Source organism: Arvicola amphibius, chromosome X (assembly GCF_903992535.2).
Source record: "Arvicola amphibius chromosome X, mArvAmp1.2, whole genome shotgun sequence".
NCBI lineage: Eukaryota > Metazoa > Chordata > Mammalia > Rodentia > Cricetidae > Arvicola > Arvicola amphibius.
Window position 1 is genome coordinate 12,653,907 of NC_052065.1, and position 25,077 is coordinate 12,678,983.

At 43.3% G+C, this 25,077-nt stretch overlaps 1 protein-coding gene and 1 pseudogene across 2 annotated transcripts in view; both read right to left on the reverse strand.

Annotated features, from left to right (window-relative positions):
- Positions 1-379: 379 nt before the first annotated feature.
- Positions 380-25,077, reverse strand: part of Prps2 (phosphoribosyl pyrophosphate synthetase 2) — a 37,231-nt gene continuing 12,533 nt past the window's right edge. For both annotated transcript variants that reach the window (XM_038316226.1, XM_038316225.1), the window contains exons 3-7: positions 18,847-18,945; positions 17,200-17,324; positions 6,332-6,505; positions 4,995-5,154; positions 380-3,089 (exon numbers count right to left, since the gene is read on the reverse strand). In XM_038316226.1, the coding sequence (XP_038172154.1) occupies positions 2,997-3,089; positions 4,995-5,154; positions 6,332-6,505; positions 17,200-17,324; positions 18,847-18,945 (651 nt within the window). In that variant the 3' untranslated portion in view covers positions 380-2,996. The remainder of the gene's footprint in view (positions 3,090-4,994; positions 5,155-6,331; positions 6,506-17,199; positions 17,325-18,846; positions 18,946-25,077) is intronic.
- On the reverse strand, positions 17,777-17,898 carry LOC119805624 (annotated as a pseudogene).

A 25,077-nucleotide genomic window follows, 5' to 3' on the forward strand; every position in this document is an offset into this window, starting at 1 on the left:
TGGACGTCTGCGTGCCACAGTTTGCATGTGGTGATCAGAGGACAATTCTCTCCTTCTACCATGCGAGTCCCAGGGATTGAACTCTGGTTGCTTGGTGGCACCTCCCGTCTCAGCCATCCTGGTCTTTAATTGGAGATTTACTATGTAGAATGATCACTATGTGGAGCAGTTGTGACGTTTTTCTGAAAGAAGATAGCTAACGAGCCCTTCACACAGCAGAAGCGTCAAAGTGGTGAAGAGTACATTTAATTAACTTCTGGCTTTCCTTTAGTTTTTTGCAAGCCGGGTCTTAGTAACATGGTAACAAACATTTTCAGTGACTTCATCAATAGGTCACTTCCTCAAAAAGCAAATGATCCCAAAATAATGATACAAACTATGAAACCAAGTAGTCAGCAGGATTTTATTGAAATGTCTTAGTAAACGTCACAGGATCTCAAAATTCTCTAGTCTCTAAAACCAGGGCAAGCACTGCAAAGAATATATTCATGAACTTAGTCATTGACATTGTAGCTCACGAAGGAAAGTTAGCCTATGAACATCTACCAGGTAAATAGGAAAATTTTAGCTGGAGGCTAAACAACTTTGGTATATGCCTGTTTTTCTGGCTCTCCCTTTTGGCCCTTTTCATAGCGCCAGACAAAGCTGATCTGTTGGTGACTTTCCCCTTACGTTTCCTTACCACAAACAGCGAGAATTAGGAGAGCCCTGGGTTTAGACTGCTCAGGAAACAGCCTTCGTCATTTTGGCCCAACAGAAACTGTCAACTATTTCAAGTCTCTATCTCCATTGTATAAGGCTCAGTCCAGTCTAATTAGCTCTGCAGTGTACTCAGTGGTTCTCTGGAACACTAACTCAGGCCAAGTAAAGGCAGAAAACATCAGTTCTCATTTCAGAGGTCAGCCACACACGTTTGTATATAGGGGATTTAAGTCTGACAATCATTATTGTAAGATCTATTGTACACACCCTTAAGCTTTAAATATCTTAGATAAAATGATGACCAACGGGCTTTTGTTATGCCAAGGCTTTGAGACATGTGCACACATACATCAAGCTGTCTCCATGTGGGTGTGCACAGGAATGTCTTCATTCAGCACAGGCATAACCCCCCAAGAAATACAGACATCACATACTCATCAAAACTAACAATTGCATAGTGTCAAACAGGATTTTAACACATGTCTAGCCAAGACTTTACAGACAGTATGTATCACAGAGCTGAGTATCCCAGGTGATGGGACCACTTTCTTCGAAACAGTTACAAATAAGGTATTGTCAAAATGCCAGTCTCCGTATTAACATAAACGATACTTTTAACATTGATTTGACTTCTGCTGCCCTGGAGTGTGATATTCTAGAGTGCTAGCCAAGTGGGTTACTCAGATGGGTAGGATTTTTCTACCCCAAAAATTGAGGGCTAGAAATTTATCTACCAGTTTTAAGATTTACCAAGGGGGAGAGATTGTTTAGCATTCCGAATCTTTAGGTACTCAAGCAAATTATCTTCTTTGGGGGCAGGGAAATTTGGTAGGTTGTCTGCCAATATACATATAATCAGTCAGTCAATGGGTGACCTTTGCCGTTTTAAATGATGCTACCGGGGACTGCCTTTTTGTTTGTTTTTATTTCATAACACATGGGCTCAAGTCTAGCCCAGGCTGAGCTGGCACTCACTATATGTAGCCGAGGCTGGCCTCAAACTTGTGTTAATCTTCCTGTTTCAGTTTTCTGAGTGCTGCAATTACCCGTATGAGCCTCCACACATCGCTAAAAGAGAATTTTGTCAAGACCACCACCCTCAGTGAAATTCTCCTTCATGATGCTATTTGGACCAGTTTTTGAAGATGCTCCTAATGGAACAACTATTTACTCTTGTGGCCATTGTTTTTCAGGCCTCTCCTATCTCTATATTTTAACAGTTTTAGAGATGAAAGTCAGGAACTAGAGATTTAGTACTTCTGCTTACAAAGGCCAAAGAACATTTAATCCAAGCTCAATAAACAGCGCTTGAATAAACACATTTGGTGGCACTCTTACAACTTCCCTGTTTTATTTATGTGAAAAGCAAAAATAATAATCAGTCTAAAAAATGTGAGGGGATTTCCAGAAGTTTTTCTTTGGGCGGATATCTATGCCAAGAAATGATCAGGAAAAATGCAAAGTATAGGCTAGCGCTAAAATGATGAAGTCTGGGAATAAGATGATAGACAGGACATGAGGTGCCACCTAAAGAATAATTCCTCTGGGATAAATGAAGATGCACATCGATGTGACCAGGAACTCACTGACTATATCCTCACCATAATTTTGGGAGTTTCAGGTAAGTTGACAGTTGTGACATATGCTCAAAGTGGAAATTAAAAGTGATCGAGCCTTATATTGTCTTCATTACGTATAATGTTTATTAAGAAAAGTCAATATGTCAGTGACCATCTTAGGCTCAATAAAATCCAATTCCAACTAAGGGCAATAATAAAATAAACCCAGCTATCAGTTTTTCCTAAAAAGCAAAAAAGTATTCAAAATGCATGACAGTATAAATTTTCTAAGGTTCACTGCAAAGGCAAGGGTATTTAGGATTTTACCCTAATGTCCACAGGCATTATCAGGATCTATTTACACAGAAGGCTTTCATTTGAAGTCACCTTTGGCAACCTGGAAATATATATATACGACAAATTTCCACAATAGGATCTTAGGCTTAAAAGTCGCTGCCTCGATGTTCTAAAAAAGAATGAGGGAAAAGACTAGTTCTCATCAACAATGGTTCACTTAAAGACCAAATAACCACCACCTTCCCCTGCCCCCACAAAAGAGAAAAGCAGTAGTCTTGAACATTAGAAAGGGAGACAAGGAATCTTAGAGTGTACATAGATTGGAAGCTTTTGCCAGTGATCATCCTAGAATTGCTGAGTCCTAACGCTAAAACAGCAGGCAGGCAGAGACAGTGACACGTCGGAGGGGGCTTGCTCCACCTTCTGTACCCCATGGCACTACAGTGGTACGTGGCTGAACAAGTAGGACACAGATTCCCCATTGTGGGTTCTTCGAATGGCCTCAGCCAGGATCATTGAAATGTCAATCACCTGGATAGCAAGGAGAAAACACAAAACACAAAACACAAAAGCAGTAGGTGAGTTCGATTTCTTTAAAAGCTGAAAAGGCAGAAAGCCTAAGAATGTCTTCTCCAGCACCCACGTGCTATGTTTTGGTTACACCTCCTCTGGCCATTTCTTTGGGAGTGTCCACACTGAAAATCTTCAGTTGTTTGTAGAGTTTGGCTTTAAAGACATCACAGCCAGCCGAGGTGACTACTATCAGTCCCTGGGAAGATTTTCAGTCTTGCTACTCAGGGCTGCTGTTACCCACAGTATCTTGGGACACTGGTTACTTACAAACTAGTTTTCTTTATTCATTGGCAGAGGTTTGTCCCTAGTTAGAAAAGATAGTGGCTATAATTTTTTAAAGTTACAACGTTCATTTTATTTCTTAAGTCTTTACTATAATCCAAGTACCAATTTATAAAACATGGCAATGTTTTTCATAAACTATTATAAAGCAAATCTTTACACCGCCCATCTTTCTACTTGACTACACTTCAATTTGGAATGCCAGCCCAATACATTTTTAAAACTCTTTCATCTGTTGCTGTTGTTATTATTATTATCAGTTGTATGAGTGTGTGTGTGTGTGTGTGTGTGTGAGAGAGAGAGAGAGAGAGATAATGTGTGAGTGTGTGTGTGTTTGGGGGGGTAAGCACACATGTGCCGTGGCATACATGTGGAGGTCAGAAGACAACTTTGTGGAGTCAGATTTTCTCCTTCTACCTTTGAGTGGGTCCCAGGGATAGAGCTCAGATCTCCAGATTTGTGCAGTAAGTGCTTACCTACTGAGCCATCTCACTGACCCCAAGAATTGCTAAAAACATTGAGTGTCTGTCATGATAAAAGCACAACCATGATCTTATTTTAACTTGGGGGTCAGCAAACTACTTTTCCTGAAAAATATTAGAAGGTTAAAAGTTTGAGGTTATCTCTGTATCAAACACTCAATTCTGCATTGTGGTGCAAAGGCAGTCATGGCCAACACAGGAATGAAACATGAGTATGTGTCAATAGAACTTTATTTAAAATACAGAGGTGGGCTAGATTTGGCCTTTGGGCCACAGTTACTACACTACACTAATCATACATTAAAAACATAAGGGACTACTACTCTGACAATTTTCAAACTTATCTCCTTGCGCTCAAATAACAACTGTTGTCTGGTATATATGGGCATATATATAGTCAGGAGGGACCTGAAAAAGTAGGTCCCCAAATATGCTTAGTATAGCCTGCTGCCTCGACCACCCCATTTTTAGTGGACTATATATGTAGGAATGGCGCGTGCTACAAAGCCAACCCTGAACAACAAAGTTAAACATGCTATTTGCTACTTTTTTGTTGGTTTGTGAGACAAGAGTACGTGCAGCTTGGGCCAGTCTCCTCGCAGTACTCCTGCTTCTACCTTCCAAGTACCATCCATAGATCGTTTCCTGTTTCCTGTTAAAATCCTTGTTTTGAGATACTGTCTCATCCCTTCTAGGATGGCTTTTAAATTTGAAGATGACCATGAGTACTTGATCTCCTTGCACCTACCTTCTCGAGCACAGGCATTACAGGCAAAGTGCCACCACGACTACTGTATTGGGTGCTGGGGCTGGAGACCCCAGATTCAGGCATTGCTATGTAAGCACTCTACTGACAGCATTGCAGCCCCATTCTCTTTTTCTCTCTTCCATTTCCTTCCTTCCTTTCTTTTTCTTTGCTCTTTCCAAGTAGTGACCATTGACCTCTTGATCCTGGCCTTTTTCAGGGATCTAATAAGACTGCTAGCCCATTGTGATGAGAAGCTTCAGTCTCTCTTAGCCAACAGAAAGCTGGCTACTATTTTAAGGGTCTGCAGTAGGAGCCTTGCTGCATGGCTCTGCCTGGAGGGGAGGACAGTACCTGAATCTTGGAGCAGTGTTTCATTTTGTCCTCTTGTGGGATTGTGTTGGTGACAACAACGGCTTCAAAGGCAGCATTATTTATTCTGGAAATAGCTGGCCCAGAGAAGATTCCGTGGGTAAGGATAGCATAAACTTTGGTGGCACCAGCTGAGAGCAGCCTGCAAAACAGACGACAAAAAGTTCCTAGTGGCATTGCATACCTGTAACCCTAACACTAGGGAGGCTAAGACAGGAAGACTGTGAGGTAAAAACAAGCCAGAGCTACTGAGCAAAGTCCTGTCTCAAAACAATTAAGTGTCCCAAAATACTCCAATATTCTTAAAACACTGTACATTGTCTCAAAATTATTAATGAAAAGTCTACCCTATAAAAATGAGACAAAAACCCATTTGCATTTATTAGGCCACACTACGGTCTTTTAATTGTGTATGTTAGCAAAATGCTCTGAGTTCCATTAAATCAAGGATTATAAGCCCTGGCATTTGGAGCTATATAATTCTTGTTATGGCGGCCATCTTGTCCATCATGGGAAAGTTCAGTAGCACCCCTGATTCATACACGATCAAACATTCTCATGCGTTTAATTGTGACAAGCAATGATATCTTTAGGGAAAAACTGTCCTGTGTTGAGAACCACTGATTTCAACCAATAGTGCAAAATACACATGACATGTTATCAAGCGTCTCAAATTGTATTCCATAGCCATGTGTGGCGAAGGAATGGGGGGCTCCCACTCTGCCAAGTACAGCCTTTGGAAAGCCCCATGAGCAACGAGACTAGCCCAAAGGTTGAGCTGAAAGCAGAAAGGGTACAAACAAGCGAATAAAACCTCTGTCTTGCTGGACCTGATTTCTAGGGGAACACGTTCTCTGATCCTTTACAAAAACGACCTGCAAGGCCAACCTAGAGAATGAAAATGCCCATGGATGTTTGTTGCTGGTGGTGTTTGTTTTTCTTACTGGGAAAAAGAGGACTGAGAAAAAAAAAATGAGCCTAGAGTCTTCTGAGGCCTAAAACTCTACTGCCAAGTCATCAGCAACAATTAAGAAAAATAGGCTCAATTTCAAATATTACATGCCTCATGGGTAAATGCCATCAAGCCTGACAAGCTGAATCTGATCCCTGTGACTCATAGTGGAAAGGGAGAATTGACTCACAAAGATTGTCTTCTGACCTCCACGACTGGACCATAGCATACATGCCTCCTCGACTCGTGCGCACAAGCATGTATACATGTAAACACACACACACACAAATAAACAAATAAAATACAATTTTATATGTATTTTTGTGAAGGAGATGTTTTCTTGTCTTTCCTGAACCAACCCACGTACTTATCGGCAGCATGGCAGATGGTACCACATGTGTCAGCCATGTCGTCCACCAGGATAGCCACACGGTCCTTCACATCACCCACCAGAACCATCCGGTCCACTTCATTTGCTTTCTTTCTCTCTTTGTGAATCAAAGCAAATTCCACATTCAGCCTGTCCGCAATTGATGTAACCCTGTGGAAAGATGCAAAGGAACATAGCAACACAGCCCTAGGCTGGGGAAATAGCTTAATTGTAAATGGTTTGCCTTGGAAGAATAAGAACCTGAGTTCCATTCCTAGAACTCATGCTTGTAATCGTAGCTTTTGGGAGGCAGAAACGTGCAGATCCCTGGGTCTTGCTGGCCAGTCATGCTAGCCTATTTTGTGAACTCCAGGCAGGCCCCTCACTGAGAAACCCTGCCATAGACTGTCCACTAGCATATGTGAGCCCTCCAAGTTCCATATCCAGCACTGGAAAAAATAAAATCTGTATTTGTAAAACATATTTGAGGAACTCAGCAAGCAGCCACCCTCAAGATAATGCAAAGTGTTAGGCCACACTGGTGACAGCAAGCATAGTTGAGACTATACACCACGCAGTCCACGTGGGAAAGTGTGCTGCTGCTGAAGTCTGCCTCTATGGTTGCTTGTCGCGAATGTCGGGGCACCCTGGCACCTGGATAAGACTGCTGGTTAAGAAACTGTTACTCGATTTGTTAGGAGCTGGGAGTTCATTGAAAACTCATAGGCGAAACTTAAGACAAGTTACTTAGCACTTAACTATTTGCTTGGTTTCTGGAGCCAAGGTAGGGACAGAAGGCTTTGTTAGCATATTCAGGCGATTTGTAGGCTTCTGAGGAGACCCTGTCCAACTGTGCTCAACCTCAAGTTGGTAGGTTGCATGCTGTCAAGGACAACTATGAATATGGCCCAACCCAAAATTGTGGACTTGCTCAAAACCCGAGATTTAAAAAGAGGATTTACTGATTTTTGTTTTATACATATGGATGTTTGCCTGATGTACCATGTGTATCCAGTGTGTATGGAGTCCAGGAGAGGGTGCTGTACCTCCTTACTCTGTTAGAGATGGTTCTGAACTACCATGTGGGTGCAGGGAAAAGAACCTGGGTCCTCTGGAACAGCAACCAGTGTTCTTAACATCTAAGCCATCTCTCAAGCTTGGGAGATAATTTTTTTTTTTTAATAGAGCACATGAAGTTGGGAGGGGAATGTGGTAGAGGAAACAGGGCAGGAACTGGAGGTGATGGGAGTGAGGATTGATCATACACATTCTATGCATATATAGAACTGGCAAACAAAAACCACAATTTAAAAAGAAACTTCAATTGCAAGATTCTCAGGTGTAAACTTTCTACGTGACAATGGGTTTTATAATGTCAGAAGGGTGGCCATGCCTGCCTAAATCTAGTTCCCCTGCCATCCAATGTGGCTGTTCATTGTTGCTAACTCAGAACCCGAGCACGCAAGCGAAAGAGAAAGGGAAGACAGGATCGTGAGTGAGGCCATGGGATTTTTGGATTTGTCTGTTAGAAACACACTCTGATGATGAAGCTCCTTTTAAAACAATGCATAAATACAACGTGATATTAAAGGTCTTCCTATTATAATTTTTAAAATAATAATCAGTCACAAGACAATTCAGGTTAAAAAAAAATGGAGGTACTAAAACAAATAGGCTCCAACTTAGGAAGCAGTGGATGAAAGATATCCTTTTAATATGGGGCTACCCTTATGTCTCCCTCAAATGGCAATCAAGAAAGGAGGATGTACTTAGACCAGGACAAAGTAAGTGGACAATTGTCTGAAAAAACCCACTTTCTGTGACTGAGAAGGCAGCATGAACAGGCATAGTTAGTCTTCCACCCAGGTTACCATGCCCCAAGTCTGAAAACTTTCAACATGGCCTTCAGTTCAGAAAACTGTAAAATACATAGAATATAGATTTTATCTTTTAAACCACTTAAAGTGTATAATTTCATGGCATTATGTGTATTTACAATAAAACACAGCTATTAACCTCTGTCTAGTTCCAGAACATGTCACAAAACCAAAAGGGAAGCCCATACCTATTGAATTGCACTGCTATGCACTTTGGCATACACATAGTTCAGTGCCGTTCTTCAAATCTTTTGAATATTAATCTGAGAGTAGAATTGCTCGAGCATACAGAAGAACTCTATACAACTTATCCAGCCAATATTTTCACAGGTCCTTTTAAACCCAATATGAACGAAGAAAATGAGACCTCTTTTTGCTGCGTGTGTGTGTGTGTGTGTGTGTGTGTGTGTGTGTGTGTGTGTGTGTGAATGCATGTAGGTGCCTTTGCTCATGCATGCGCAGAAGCTAGACAAGGATACGGAGTATCCTATTTGACCATTCTCTACTGTATCACTCTTGAGACAGAGTTCTCACTGAACCTAGTGCTTGCCAGTTTGGCCAGGCTGCCTGGCTCACCCCTTCTAAGATCTGCCGGTTTCTGCTTCCAAGGGCTGAGATGACAGACAGGTGCAGCCATGTCCAACTTCTACACGGGTGCTTGGCATCTAAGCTCAGGTCTCCATGACATTTGAGACTGCATTTTGGCCCTCGGGAAGATTAGGCAGCTTGACTATCCATCCCAATGGAAAGAACAGCAAAGGCAAATGATGCAGGAATTTGAGGCAACTGTCCTTACAAATGTATCCCGGAACTGAAATGGTGGAACGAAACAGTAGAGCAGGGATGGTAGGAGCAGGTGAGAACTGAGAAGCTGCAGGGAGGGAAGCCCTTTCTTTGAAGCTCTCCTAGGAGTCTTAATATAAGTGTTTAAGCAGTGTGTGTGTGCGCGCATGCACATGCTGTCATACACGTGGGTGCAAGAATTTGGAATGGGATCCCCTGGAATTGGAGTTGCAGGTAGTTAGGAGCTGACATGGGTACTGGGAATCCAGTACTGGTATTGTATAAAGTGAGAATGGCAAGCGCATTCTCACCACTGAGCCATCTCTCCAGCCCCCTAAGAATCTTTTAAAAAAATTTTAATTGATTTTTATTGAGCTCTCTATTTTTCTCTGCTCCTCTTCCTGCCTCTTCCTTCCCCTTTAACCGTCTTCCAAGGTCCCCATGCTCCCAATTTACTCAGGAGATCTTGTCTGACCACCTAAGAATCTTAAGCTTCTGCTTTGCTGCTGAGATTGTTGGGGTGGTGATGTTGAGAGACTAAACCTAGGTCCATGTGAAAGAAGAATCTAGTGGGAAACCCCTGTGTAATACAGGGGTGCCACACATTTTCTGTCCAGCATAGCAACCAATGAAATCCTGTCCTGCTACCCCAGTCGATGGGAAGGACATTTACCCTGCCTTGTTTCTGATTCTGGGTGAAGGACAGTTTTTTTCTAGAACATTCCACTATCTCCACTAGAACATACCACATTTCCACTCTCCTGATGGTTGCTTATTTCAGTTCCCATTATTATGTAGCAAAAACCCTCAAGCAGAGAGTTGACATTAAAGTGATAATTGGGGATAACAGGACACCCAAACTGGAAGCCAGAAACAGTTGTAACCAAAACGTAAGTCCAAAGAATGAGCCATTGGGATTAGCTGAAAAAGAGGCTAAAGGAATTGTTTCATGTTTTAAAGAAATAAAATGGATTACCTGGATAATAATAAAAGGGTAATGAAGAATGTTCAATCAAGACTTGAGAAAATAGAAAGTTGAGCAATAGAAAATGAGACATCTCAACTTTGTCGAAATTTAAAACACAGTGGCTAACAAAATGAAAAAATCTAATATAGAGTAGTTTAAAGATGAGATGATGGTATAGTTCAGAATATAACACAAAAAGCGAAAGAGAAAGTTCACGAGCTCCAAGTCACAAATGGCAGAGTGATAATGTGGCAGGAGTAGCTGTAGTATGTCAAGAGGAAAAAAGAGACCAGGGAGATGTCGTAGCTGGTAAAGCACTTGCCAGGTATACACAGAGACCCGAGTTTAAGCCCCAGCATCAGCCTAAAAGTTGGGTGTGGTCGTGTGTGCTTCTTATTCTAGTTCTGGAGGATATAGAGAGAGGAGGATCCCTAGGGCTCACTGGTCAGCTAGGCTGACTAACTGGGAACTCCAGGTCAGAGTGAAAAAGCCCATCTCAAAACAGAACAAAACAAAAAATAAGCAGATAGCTACTATAGAATGACACCCAAGGCTGACCTCTGGACACACACATACACACACACACACACACACACACACACACACCCCACTTCAAAAAATTTTCCAGAATGACTAGAAGACATGCTACTCTGACCAATAAATGCAATGAAAGAATTCCCAAGCAATTTCATTAACAGAAGACCAGACATCTTAAAAGAGGTAAAATAGGTCCTGTAGAAAGGAACAGCTGTCAGATTAGTAGCCAAATTCTCAGCATCCACCATGAAGTCAGGCTATGAGTCTATAGACACTAAAATTGTACTTCCGCAGTGAAGGCAGCACGAAGATATGTTCAAACTATACAACCTGAAAGCTCAACTCTAAAAATCCACAGTAGGAATCAAAACTCTAGTCATTCGAGCAGACATCCTTCCCTTCTGAAGGTGTCTATCTACCGACAGCTTCCTTACTTTAACGGTTAATTGAAAGAAGAAACCTATAATTTGAAGGCAGGCAAAAAAAATTTGCCCCATAATCATCTTCAAGTATATACTACAAACATGCCAATTTCATGTTAAACCTTTTAAACTTGGATTAGGGAAAGGAGGTCTCTCAGAACATGAGACAGCATTTTTGGTTTTGTTTTGTTTTTGTTTTTTAAAAAAAGGTACTTGAGCAATTATGTGAAATGTAGATACCAAATAATTCATATTTATTTTGAAGATCAGGAAGGGCCCTGGTCTGCAGCACTGCAATGGGAGACACTACCACTTGTGGCTCAAGTTCTAAGTCCATGAAGTCGAGGCTGAAGATCATAATCTCCCTGCAAACAAGCAGGTAGACAGACACAGAGGCCCGGGAAAGAAAGGTGAACTATGTGGCTCTTGGCACTGAGGCGACCCGGGTAAAGCCCCAGCCACATCAGTTACTTGCTGGTTTGTGTAGCATAAGAGAAAGTATGTATATATATTTACTATAGGGTTGCTTCTTTCTTATTGGTCTATGTTCCTCATCAATTCAATTAAGCTTCAAAGACTACCCAAGAGTGACCTCCTGTGGCAAGACAAAGCTTTACTTGAAAAGATTTCACCCCAAAGTTTTCTCTAAAACATCAGTCTTAGACTTCCCAGATAGATATTTTCTCCAGTGAAATATGACTTTTTGCATTAAGCAAAAGAAACCAAAGATATCCACTGTATATATCACATACTACCTGCCAGGGTGTTACAGCAGGACTGTCAGTTGGAGAATACCTCATTCCAAAATAGGACCATGACAAAGAAGTATAGAAGACACTTAAGGTAAAGAAAAAGGAGGTGCTACAAATTCCTACATGTATACCCTTAAAGAGCTGGTCTTTCCCAGCAGAGGGGGCAGGGGTGGCTAGAAGAGAGTGCTCCGAGGAGTCGTAAACAAAAGAGCATTTTACTCTTGGTCACTTACTTACTCTGGTCTAGTCTCTGTCTGTCTGTCTGTCTGTCTGTCTGTCTGTCTCTCTGTCTGTCTCTCTGTATGTGTGATGCAGTGTACATACGCATCCGTGTTGTAGGTACCTAGGTCTAGAGGTTAGAGAAAGCCACCAAAGTTCTCGCACTATCAGTTCCTACCTTATATTTTGAGGCAGGGTCTCTCACTGAACCTGGAGCTCGACTGGCAATCAGCAAGCGCCAGTGATCATTCTGTGTCTATCGTTCACATGCTAAGGTTCCAGGGGTATGGAGCCATGCCTGGCTTTGGGGAACTTCAATGCAGGTCATCATGCTTGAGCAGAAAGAGCGCCTTACCCACTGCGCATCTCCCAAGTCCTCTTCTGTGATTTTTTTTCAAAGTAGGAACCAGCAAGGAGATAGAGGAACTTGGCATATAATAAAAGATGTTGTTTCAAACCAGTAGAGAGAGGATGGGTGTTTTAATAGTCCTTGAATGACTAGATAGCTGGTGGAGAGGGAGAATTGGACTTTTATTTGACTTTTTATTTCCCAATAAATGTCAAATGCAAGAAAAAAAATATCAGAACATTAAAAAGAGAAAGAGAGGTCTTTAAAATATCTAAAATCGCAAGAGAAGAAAAATTTTAGGAGAAGGCCAAGTGCTTCATAAGTCTAGAAGACAGAATGTGAAGGAAGCACAACCGTAAGATGGGTTTCCAGGTTCTTCAGGGAATAAGAATATAAAAGGTGGAGGACAGTAAAATTCCGAGAAAATGGCTGAGACACTCATGAAAAGCAGAGCTGGGATTTCCTGCCTTTGTCAATCCACAGGCCACAGTCTCCATAAGACAACACCAGCTCTCATGGAAAACCCGTCATGCCAGAAAGGATGCCGGCCCTCACGCCTAACAACCTGAGCTCGCAGGAAGAAATACCACAGGTAAGCCGCCTGATATGTTAAAGGAAACTAATAATACGCTATGTGAGCAGAGTTGGGTACCAAGATACTGGCAGCCATACTGGATAATGCCATCCAGAACATCATTTCTGAAAGAGCCACGTTTGGCGTTGTCCACCAAAATTCAAATGGCTTGCCCCTTTGGATTAGCAGTTCTATTTCTAAGAATCTACCTTACTTAGACAAGTATGTAAAATGTCAAAGCAAGTCTGCGGCCTCTGGACCACACAAACTACAGTGCCTATGTATGAGTGAGTGGCAAGAAACCACAGGAATGAGGATACACACACACACACACACACACACACACACACAAGGGACTATTACATAGCTATAAAAACAACCATGTAACTCAATGCAGGCAGTACTACACCCTGGAATGGTTTCTTGCACTGAATAGAACAGAGAAGGAATATTAGGACCCAGCATTTATTTATGCCTGCTCTATGACCAAGAATACAATGTGACTAGCTGCTGCCACCCTGGCCATAACAGGCTGTACCTTCAAATCACAAGCCAGGCTAGATCCCTCCTCCCTTAAAAAAATGATCAAGAACCTCTGTTACATAACCACAAGATTACTGCTAAAATATAGCAAGTACGTCTTTCAAAAATCTCAGTGGCGAAGTGGGCACAGCACCTACGCTACTTTTACTGGTGCTCACACACCCAAAAGAAAAGAACGCAGAGAGGAGAGGCTTCGCTTGGGCTCATTGTTTGAGGAAATGAAGCCCATCATGGCGGGAAGTGGCTGGGAGGAGGCAGCTTCTTGGTGGCAGGAGCAGGTGGCTCATATTTGCCACATCTTAGGGGAACAGGAAGCAGAGAACCAAGAAGAAGCTGATCAGGGCTATAAACTACAGGGCCCACCCCACAGTGACCCACTTCTAGCCACACTGTACCTCGCAAAGCAGCTGCAGAGCAAGTGTGCAGCCACAGGAGGCTATGGGAACCGTTCTATGCTCAAACCGTAGCACACTATCTGCTGTGTTTATGATAAAGGGGCGATCTGTGTTTGAAAGCTATCCTGACACTGGAAAGAACAGCAGTGCTTGGCAAAGCCGAGTCACTTTTTGTACTATTCTTTCAATTTTTTACTACTGTGTGCTTGCCTGCATGTATGTGTGTGCATGTACGTGTGTGTGCATGTGTGTGTATGTGTGAACATGTATAAATACCAGGGCACAAGTGTGGCCATCAAATAAGAAGTTGCAGAAGTCAGGTCTCTCCTCCTACCATGAGGCTCCCAGGTATCAAACTCTGGTAGTCAGGCTTCGATGCAGGTACCTTTAGCTGCTGGGCCATCTCCCTTGCCCCTACTTCAATTTGTCTTTCTATTTTTGTCTCTATATAGAGATAGTTGTGATAAGAAAAAGGGAAAGGCCAAAAGAACTCTAGGGCATCTATTATTCTTTAGACTTACTGGGACCAAAGTTCTATTTTGTTCTTAATGCTAGACAAAATGGTCAGTTACTGTAGGATCAATTGACATGAAAATGTCTCTGAGTGCAGGTCCCATGCAGGTGAGCTGGTAGAGCTAGAGGCTGAGTCAGGGACAAGGTTGGCAACTGCTAATGGGCATGGGGTTTCCTCTTAATGTGATGGAAGTATCCTAGGGATGGTTAATGGTGGCAATTGCACAAATCTGAGAAGATACTGAAAACCACTTAGCTTTATACTTACATGGGGAGCTATAGGTATATGAATTACAACCTGCACCTGATATTATAACCCAAGGTATCTAATACTCCTGGACCCTTTGGCCTAGGAGGGATCGAATAGATGTGAATAGATATTCCACCTCGTGACTTTGGGAAGCTTCCACAGCAACTGCAAGCATTTCCAGGAGAAACGACGCTGCAAAGTCTCTCACACTGCTAAAAAGACCCGGGCAAACCTCAATGTATTGACCAAGGTCACAATTGTGCCCATCATGCTCTGGGCACTAAGCCCAACCCATGCCTAGCTGGGGGTTAGCTACCCTAACTGCTGCTGACTTTTATGTATCTCCTTCCGGTGCAGAGGCACTTCCGGCCAGTGTTAAGAGGTCCCTCTCCAGGTACTGGCCCTCTTTCCTTCTCCTCTTCTGTGCAGGGAACCAAAGTGGATACTGGACACCAGTTGCGAGCACAATTGTGCTCTCCTGAGAATCAGGGCCTACGCTGTACCGGATGGGCCTTGAGACTGCTTTGTAGGCCATTCCTAAGTTTCTAAGTGTCATTCTAGGTCTGCAGCTGGGCTGTAGATGGATAAAGATATCAACACCGGGGAGAAGCTGCATGCATGTGTGTGCGTCCGTGTGTGTGCACATGTGTGTGTACTCAAGTGTGTCTGTGTAGTGCTGCGGATGGAACCCGCGGCAGTGGGCATACCTAGTAATGTACCACCACTGAGCCACACCTAAGGTCATTGCCCTTTTGAGTCCTTCAGAAGTCCAATGGCGATTCTTGACCCTGGATTCCCACAGTAGACTCACATTTCTGGGCCTCTTTACTTTAGCTAGTGGATAAAGGTCTCTCCTACCTTTCCCTACTTTGGCAATAAGACTCTTGCCACGTTTTATCTTCCCAGAGAGCGGCTGGCAAGTTCTGCAAGGTTCAGGGTGTTTAGCTTCACTTTGCAGTAAGCAGTGCGTCCGAGCAGCACTACCTTCTTATTCTTGTTGCGACCTCATCCCCATGCGTTCTAATGGCTCACACATTCCTGGAAGCTCGTCCATGGAGCTGATTGACTTGGCCACTCAGTGCTACTTTCTTAGGCTGCCATGATGGCGCGCTGGCCAGCTTGTCCGTGAACTTGCTCATTTGACAGTCTTTCAGGCACTCCTAGGCACTGGCTGGCTGTGCCCCGAAGGCTATACACAACTGAGTCCAGGCCTATCAGGCCCTCACGGCTAGCTGGCGTTGGATGATCAGATGTCAGCTCACCTTGTTCAGTGACTGCTCCCTGACCAACTCAAACTTTCTCCTTAGGGCTGCTACAACCTGGGACTAACGTTTGCATTAATTTTCTTAGCCCAGGGAGTCAGGTACCCCAGGGAATCGCTGCATTCACCTGCCTGTGGCATGGGCTTGTGGCTGGATTTCTCATAGGTGGCTACTTTCTCCCTTATCCAAAGGCTCTGCTTATTGGCCAGGGTCTGGCTTTCAGCACCCTGCTTTGTGGAGATTCCTGCATAGGTGGGAGAGGCCAAGCTGACTGCCCTTTCCCATCTCAGTCCTACCCACCAGACCGCCAGAGTACAGCTCCCAGCACCATCTGTACACAGGCAGGCTGTAGCTATTTCCCATTCTTGTTGCTCCACATACATACATTTCTTTGAAATTCTATTTTGGGTTCTATTCTGGCTACTCTAGTCACGTGTTGGTGTTTAGAAAAGACAAACATAGATCTAAATCTACATGGGAAGTAGAAAAAGACAAGATCTCCTGGGTAAATTGGGAGCATGGGGACCTTGAGGGAGGGTTGACGGGGAGGGGAGAGACAGGGAATGGAGCAAAGAAAACCGTAGAGCTCAATAAAAATCAATAAAAAAGAAGGACTAATTCGGTCAATTGTATTAACTAAAACCCTTTTTATATAGAGTATATATGTGCTCATTTTATTGTCATGAATGCTGTGAAATGTGGAGAGAGTGACGGGCTTCTGTGGTAAAGGCAAAACCTAAGGCCTACTTAGTGGCTCATTTATAGGATAGAGTGTTATATAGTTAAAAGCAAGCTTCCTGGGGAAAGGGATATAGCGCAATGGTACGTGCTTACCATCTATGAGGCATTGAGTACTATCTATCCTCAGCAACACACACACAGAGAGAGAGAGAGAGAGAGAGAGAGAGAGAGAGAGAGAGAGAGAGAGAGAGAGAGAGAGAGAGAGAGAGAGAGAGAGAGAGAGAGAGAGAGAAGGAGGGAGGAAGGGAGAGAGAGAGAGCACACTTTTATAAAACATTCTTCATGTAGCTTTGTGTGGTGTATACACATATCTCACATATCTGGAGGTCCCAGGTCAATGTCAGGAATGTTCCTTGATTGTTCTTTTATCTTATCCATTTTTATCTTATCCATTGAGGCAGTGTCTCTCAATGAAAGCCCAAGCCAGTCAGACAGCTCTGGGGATTCCCCTCTCTCTGCATTCCAAGGCTGAACTCAGAGGCAGATCATTAAGCACACCCAGCATTTATGTAAGTTCTGCGGAGTCAACTCCAGTGTCAAGCTTGCAGGGCAGTAGCTTCAGCAGTGAGCTATATCTCCAGGACACAAAGCAGGCCTTCTCACTTAAGACACAGAGAAATACAGAAAGCAGGAAAGCAGCAGGTAGAGACAGAAATCTGCGTGGGATCGCTTGCGTGGTACCTTTTGGCTCCTCCAGCATCGGGGGAAACAATGATACAGTTTCTCCATTCAGTGATGTTCTCCCGAATCCACTGAAGAACTGCAGGCTCTGCATATAAATTATCCACAGGGATATCAAAGAATCCCTAAGGAGAGAAATCAATGTCACGTTGTAGGCTTGTTTTCTGATTGCGTATGAGGTTTATTAGAGTACATGGTTGGTGGGGTCAGTGCTTTAGCACAGCAGAGACCCTCAGGAGTACAGGGCCTATCCCATGTCTGAGGGACCACGACTGGAGATGGATTTGGCCCACATTCACTGGGGAAAAGCTGCTACTCAGCTACTATGCCTTCCAATTCATCTGTATTAAACTTGGTGAAGTCTCAATTCTTAGAGAGGTGGATTTTCCGGCAGTCAGGGGACCTTGAACTTGATTGTGCAGGGTCTCAATCACATTCCTTTTTCTGCAGCTTGGTACAGATCAACATGATGGCCTGGATACTGTGCCCTGGAGCTTCTCAAACGTGCTCCATATACCTATCTGAAGTCTAGACTAGAGACAGCATGAAAAAAGAGACATGACTACCTAGCAGAGAATTCTATTTCTGAGGTCTCTTAGAGAAACCCATACAAGCAGCGTCCCAAGTAGGCTGCTATTGGCTGCCACTGCACACCAGGCCCCAGTAGGAAAGAAACATAGTCAGTGTAATTGGATAAAGGTTTTTTAAAAGAAAAAAAAGATTTTTTAAAAAGATAACTGCTATCTCTAAATAATATTTGAATTATTTATCCAAAAGTTACCTGTATATAACCCTCTCCCTTTGACTAATTGTAACAGAATTAAATCTAATGATAGAGATGTTACAAGCCATCTTTTGGTCCATCCCTTTTCTGGGCATGCTCTGATATTTATGTGATGGTCAGTGCACCAAGGGAAAAAACAGCACTTCAGGGCAGAGGGGAAAGCAGGTGGCTTTTGTCATTGCTCTTGTCCCAGCACTTACCACAAATCAAATACTTCACATTCATTATATACCATAAGCAGGCACTGTGAAATGTGACCTGTTTTAATGACAGAAGAAGGAAGGAAGGAAGAACTTAAAAATGTGTGTGGCAGCACTGGGGAGGTGGCGCAGTGCGCAGATGTGTAAAGGACTTGCTGTACAAGCATCATGTCCTGAATTGGAATTCCCCAGAAACCATAAAACAGCTGGCCATGATAGTGCATATCCTGTAGCAGCAGTGTTGGGGAAGCAGAGGCGGGAAGACCTCTGGAGCTCATTGGTTAGCCAATCTATCTGAATTGATGAGCTCTGGCTTCAGTGAAAGATCCTGTCACAGAAAACAAGATGGAGAGGGATCGCGGAGGACATCCGGGGTTGACCCCTTGCCTTCATGTGTATGCGCACACAAGTGCACACAAATACACACAATGCATACTACAATGCTATCATTTTAACTATCTTACAGATGTTTAGATGGAATCGCAAAGCACATACAAGGTATTCCTTGCTCCTCCAAAATGAGTTGGAGGCAAGGTATGATAGGGATGGTGGCATCAACAGGAAGGACAAACAGCCCAGAGAATAGCTGTGCAGACTCAAACCTTTCAAAATTAAGGACAGAGAGTTAGGACCTGACCATGGGCAGAAAGCCAATGCTGGTACCTGGATCTGAGAGGCATGCAGGTCCATGGTGATGATGTGATCGGCCCCGGCAACTGACAGCATGTTGGCCACAAGTTTAGCAGAAATTGGAGCACGACTCTAAAAAATAGAAACAGGGATTCAATATCAGACAAAGATGGAAACTGTTAGAGTCCTTTTGCAAAGATATTCATGAGGAAACCAAATGGATGGTTTGGCATGGATGTAACCAATAAGGAGAATTACAAGCTATGATAACAAAAGATATATTCAACACATTGCATTTGGTTACTACATATTGACCACTGGTTGACACTGCTTGTTTTTGAGCCTGGATCTTATATAGCCCAGGTTGATCTCCAGCTCACTAATGCAACCAAGGATGTCCACGATCTAGGAATGTGCTACCATGCTCAGTTTCTGTGGTAGTGGGGCTGGGACCCAAGGTTTCCTGTATCCCTGGCAAGCACTCTACCATCTAAATGACATCTCCAGCCTTCTATATCCTACTATGAGGCTACGCACCTGACACTACAGTAGAATACAAATACCTAAGGAATAAAGTCAAACTGAATACACTTGACATTCCAGTTTCTATAATTCAAAGAGTAAGGAAGCATGAGGAGGTTCAACAAGACGGCTTAAGAGATCACTTTAAAGGGAAGGCCAGCCAGTGATAGGATAAGAGTGTTCTAGAAGAAAACAATGAAATATATGAAGTCTCCCAAGCCCAAACACCATCAAATAGCTTATCCAAGGCCCCAAAGTCCAGTTAGGAAAGAAGTACCATGCCCTGAGAGATGAAAGCTAACCCTACTACAAATTAGCAGCAGCAGCAGCAACAACAACAACAAATGCTTATAGGCAATTGAGAATTCAACGTTCAGAGAAACAAGTTCATGTAATCACTGTCTTTATGCCTTTTCTAAAGTTATCTAACTTCTTTCCACATCATAAATCATGGGCAATGAAAATGTCCACATCAAAGCAACCAAAGAGTCCACACAGATCTCATTAGACATAGCCCAGACATGACGTAGGTGGAGATAGTTATTAATAGCATTGCATGACTATACACAAGCCACACACAAAAAAATACAACCTGAAAATTATATGAAAATGTTAATATTGTGTTTATTTCCTTTCAAGCACAATCCTGTTTTTTCAAAAAGAACTACATATCCCCTTATAATAAAATATATTTATAAAATTGATACATTTATAAGTACAATCGGTAGATATTAATAGTATATGGTCAATGTTATTAATATATAAACATACTCATTTACATATTAATTTTACATTAATTACACACACATAAAGAATCAGAGGAAACACCCCTAACATTACCAACAGATTTTCTGGAAACGATGGGGAAGGCTTTCCTGTTTTTTCCTTTTCTGAGACAGACTCTGCAAGAGCCCTAGATGTACTGGTGTATGCTTCGTACAATCAGCTGGCCTCAGACTAACAGAAATCCACCTGAAGCTGCCTCCAGAGTGCTGAGGTTAGAGGGGGAGTGTTTTTCTTTAAAGTTTTTAAAATTCGTTTTAGGTGTGTGGCTTTTTGGCCTGTATGTATGCATGCAGTGCCCTCAGAGGCCAGAAGAGGGTGTTCGATCCTCTGGAACTAGAGTTCCAGATACCCGTGAACCGCCATGTGTGTGCTGGGAACTGAGAGAAAGGTCCTCTGGAGCAGCAGCCTGTGCTTGTTATCATGGACTCATCTATCTAGCATCTCTTTTTCTGATTTTCAAAAGGTGGGTTTTGTTTTGATTTAGTCTTCTCTATACTAACTATACATCATTACTTACATTCTCTGGGTTTTTTTCTCCCCTGTATGGTATTCCATGTTGCCTTTGGGAAAGAATCAAATTTTCTCATTTTTAATATCCAAAGGACTGAGGTCAGTCTGGCTGTAGCTAACTTCAAACTGCTCTCCTTTGCCTCTGCTCCTGTGCCCTTCCCTGTTTGCTCTAGAGAATGCCCTGCCTTGTCTCGCATACTCAACTGCCCCATCTCACCCCAGATCTATACCTGTGTGACTGATCCTTCAAGGCCTGACTCAAATATTGCAATTTTAAGTACCTACAAGAATTCCAGAAATAATCTCTCTCTTCTAAGGTGACACTTGATTGACCAAGAACCTTTGACTAGATAGCCCAAGGACCTAGGGTGAAACCTAATAATACTGGTATAAAAAATGAAGAATGTGTAGTGATTTAAATGACTTGTAATGACGTTCTGCTATATTCATAGATCACTGCCTTGTTCAGCTGTCATCAGAGATGTTTCCCCCTACAGCAGATGGGAACAAATACAGAGACTCACAGGCAGACAATACGCCAAGAGGGAGAAACCTTGAAACACTGAACCCTAAATGGAATGCCTCCATCAAATCTGTCCCTTTAGACCTCAGAGAACCCTGTGGAAGAGGAGGTAGAGAGAGTGTTAAGAGCCAGAGGAGACACCAAGAAAACAAGACCCTTTAAGTCAACATGAGCAAAGCTCATACGAATTCGCAGAGACCTAAGCAGCAATTATAGGGCCAACATGGATCTGTACCAGGTCCCCAGCGTATATATTACAGCTTCCAAGGGAACTTCTAAACGAAATCATTTAATTGGAAGATTACTAGCAATTTCAGAGGTGAATCCAAGCCCATCACGGTGAGGAGCATGGTAGCAAGTGGGAGGCATGGTGCTGGAGCCTTGCTGAGAGCTCGCCTTACCCACAACCAGGAGGTGTGGAGAGAGACTGGGCCTGCCCTGATGTGGGCTTTTAAAACACCAAAGTCCATGCTCAGTGACACACCTCCTGCTCCAAGGCCACATTTCCTAATCCTTCCCCAACAGTTCCATCAAGTGCAGACCAAGCATTCAGACCTAAGGGTCTACAGGGACCATTCTTATTTAAGCTATCACAAGTCTACAGAGAGAAAAATCAGTGTGGTATTTAAATCAGTGCAGGTAAAGAAAGCGCTTACCTTGCAAATGTGAATACATGAGTTCAAGCCCCAGAGTTCACATCAGAATGCTGTGGTGTGGTGACAAGTGTTTCCAATCCCTGCTGGGGAGGTGGGGACTGACATATACCCTGCCACTCACTGGCCATCCTGGCCTACCTGACAAGTTTTAGGCCACTGAGAAACCTCATGAAAACAAAAACAAACAAACCCCCAAAGACAGACGGCACTGAACACCAGAAGAGTGACATCTGACCTTGTGCTTTTATTCACGCACACAGATGTATACAGGACTCGCGCACATACGTGTTCCCGCAAACACAAACACACACATGTATGCAGACTCCAAGATTACAGAGACTTGTGTCGATCACTTTATCATTGGAATATGAAGATGACCTTACAAATTATTCAGAAAAAAGAAGAAAAAAAATCCAAGTTGACAGCCCTTTACTCTCTCAGAAGTAATTATCCCCTGCCCGGCTTACAACCTGCTGTTCTCTCAAGGGCAGAAAACCAGTAATTACTGAGTGTCTCCTACAAGAGCCAGCAAACGTCAGCTCACAGGCTAGACTTGCCTGATGCCTTGGCTGGGGCTAGGGATGGTCTCCACACTTAGAAAAGCACTGGAAAACAGACAAAAATCAGATTTTGTAGCATTTGAATGTGACATAAAATCCAGACTTTCCTGGGCATACATAAAGTACCTTTGGAACACAGTCACACCCATTTATTTGCATATTGGCTATGTCAGTTTCTACACTAAAATAGAAGTTGAGCTGTCACAACAACCATTCGATGGGCTACACAGCCCTGAATATCAACACTTGGTTCTTTTCAGAAAGCTCGTCCACTCGTGTACGATAGGCCAGGATCTTCATCCATAGTAGCTAAGATGGTCCTTAGTGGGCAGGTGAGGGCCCGAAGGTGCAGAGTGTAAGTGACCTTCAGAAAGGGAAAACTGGGTGAATCATGGTGTTGGAATTCAAAGCTGAGCTGGTTCCCTGCTAAGCTGCAAGGCCAGGGCTTACGTCATGCCTTTGACAATGACTATGACATCATCGCTGTTTTCCTGTGTGAATATTCCATTGTCTTAAGTGGTCATTTATGAAACAGTTTCTTTCCTGCGAGAAGCTGCCCTTAGGTTCTGGTACTTACAAATCAAACCTAAATAAACTGTTCCACATGCCCAGGACGAAGGGTCAAAACACACGAAACAAGTTTGGAAGATGGTTTAAAACCCCAAGATTTTTTCTGGGCTTTTCCAGCAGGTACTTCTTGGTAGAAGCAATTATACAGAATTTCTCTGTGCCATTAGAGGTTATGGGCAATGCAGTCCCAAAGGAAGAGAAAAAAACAATAGGCGGCCTGGGAGGGCTGCCCAGAGCTCCTCCCATGGCCAACAAGAATGTGCTGTTTCGGGCCAGAGATTAAGTGTAGCATATGGCTTTCTGCGATATTCAAACACCACCTGGCTTTCTGCCTCCTTAAGTGAAGAAAAAAAAAATAGAAGTACCTTCCTCCATCCCAAATCATGGTTGGTGCCCTCACGGTCCCCAGACACTGGGAAACGGCAACAGTAGGCTAAGGAATGAAGTACAGTACTAGGTTCTAGTCGTTTCTTATTTCTCCTACTAACTCCTCATTGCCCTCGCCCAGCAGCTTCCCACCACCAAGCTAGGCTGCATGGCTCAGGGGAAGAAGTGAATTGTGAGAACTTTCCGGAATGCCAGGGGTACACCTTGAATGGCAGGTTGACCAATGAAACCGAATGGGAGAATGAGTTTCCTCACTGTTGCCTGGGTCTTACTGACCACACAGACCCATGATTGGAGGGTCCAGCCAGGGAGCTCAGCAGGTGAAGGAGCTTGCTCTGGAAGCCTGAGCGGGAACCACATGAAGGTGGAAGGAGAAAACAGACTTCGCCAAGGGGCCCTCTGACCTCCATATATGTGCCATTGTACACACACACACACACACACACACACACACACACACACACACACACACAAAGTAAGATTAAAAGTAAAAGAAGCCATGGCTCCAGAATTGTCCACGGGTCTTGGCCTTCTTACAGGTCCCTTTAACTTACAAGAATGGCCATGTATCAGACTTGCTGAGAACAGTGTGAGGAGTGGATACTTGTTTCCAGCAAAGTCATCGTTGGGTGGTCTTTTAAATCTCTGGAGCAGTGGTTCTCAACCTGTGGGTCCCGACTCCCTGGGACCAAATAACCCTTTCACCACAGGGGGTCACTAAGACCATCCTGCATATCAGATATCTATATTATGATTTCTAACTGTAGCAACACGACAGTTATGAAGCAGCAACAAAATAATTTTATGGTTAGGGGGTCACCACAACATGAGGAACTGTATTAAAAGGTCATAGCATTTGGAAGGTTGCGAACCCCTGCTCTAGAGTGTCCTGCGGGAATGATCAATGACAGGAAGCCTACACTATGTCAAAGCGTAGCTAAGCCCGAGAAATGCTCACCCCATCCATCAAGGACTGCATGTACTATTCATCGGGGCAGCTGGGATGTCGGTGCCTGGTTTGGGACTGTTGAACTTGAGAGTTAGAAGAGAAGACACTGCTGCTTTTTAAAGCCATTCCCGTTTGCAGGAATCTGTTGCCGGGGTGCTAAAAAAACCCACAACACTGCTACTGTTGCTACCCTACCAGAAAGTGTCAGTTTCCTGAGCTGCACCCAGTGTCTCTCAAATGTCATTATCTCCGCCCCTCCAGATGATGGTCTTATTTGCCACTTAGTTTGGAAAGGCATGGGACACATGTTCAAAAAGGGTCCCATATGGAAAACATCTAAATATCTAACAGCAGGGAAACTGGTAGATAGCCAGTCACACAACGCTGTTCTGAGAAACAAAGCCACTGGGGGTGGGAGAAGGTGGGGTGAGAGAAGGTGGGGTGAGATGATTTGGTTGGTAAAGGTGCTTGTCACTAAACCTGATGACATATGTTCGTTTGGTGCCTGGTACTCACATGTTGGCAAAGACAAACAAAGCCTTCACAGGTGTACCCACTCAAAGACCCCCCACCCCTGCCCCCACACTAAATGTAATAAAAATGCAACAAATAAAGTCACTGATGTTTTGAGAAACCCATAGAGTTCTTTTTGCAGGCACAGCGGATGCCATCTGTCAGGGGACAGAGACCAAAAGACCAACAGATTTCTTGCAATGCAACGGGCAGAACTAGTTTATCTATCAAAAATTGGGAATAAAAGCACGAAAAGAAATTAGCATATACGACTTTAGAAAATGTTAC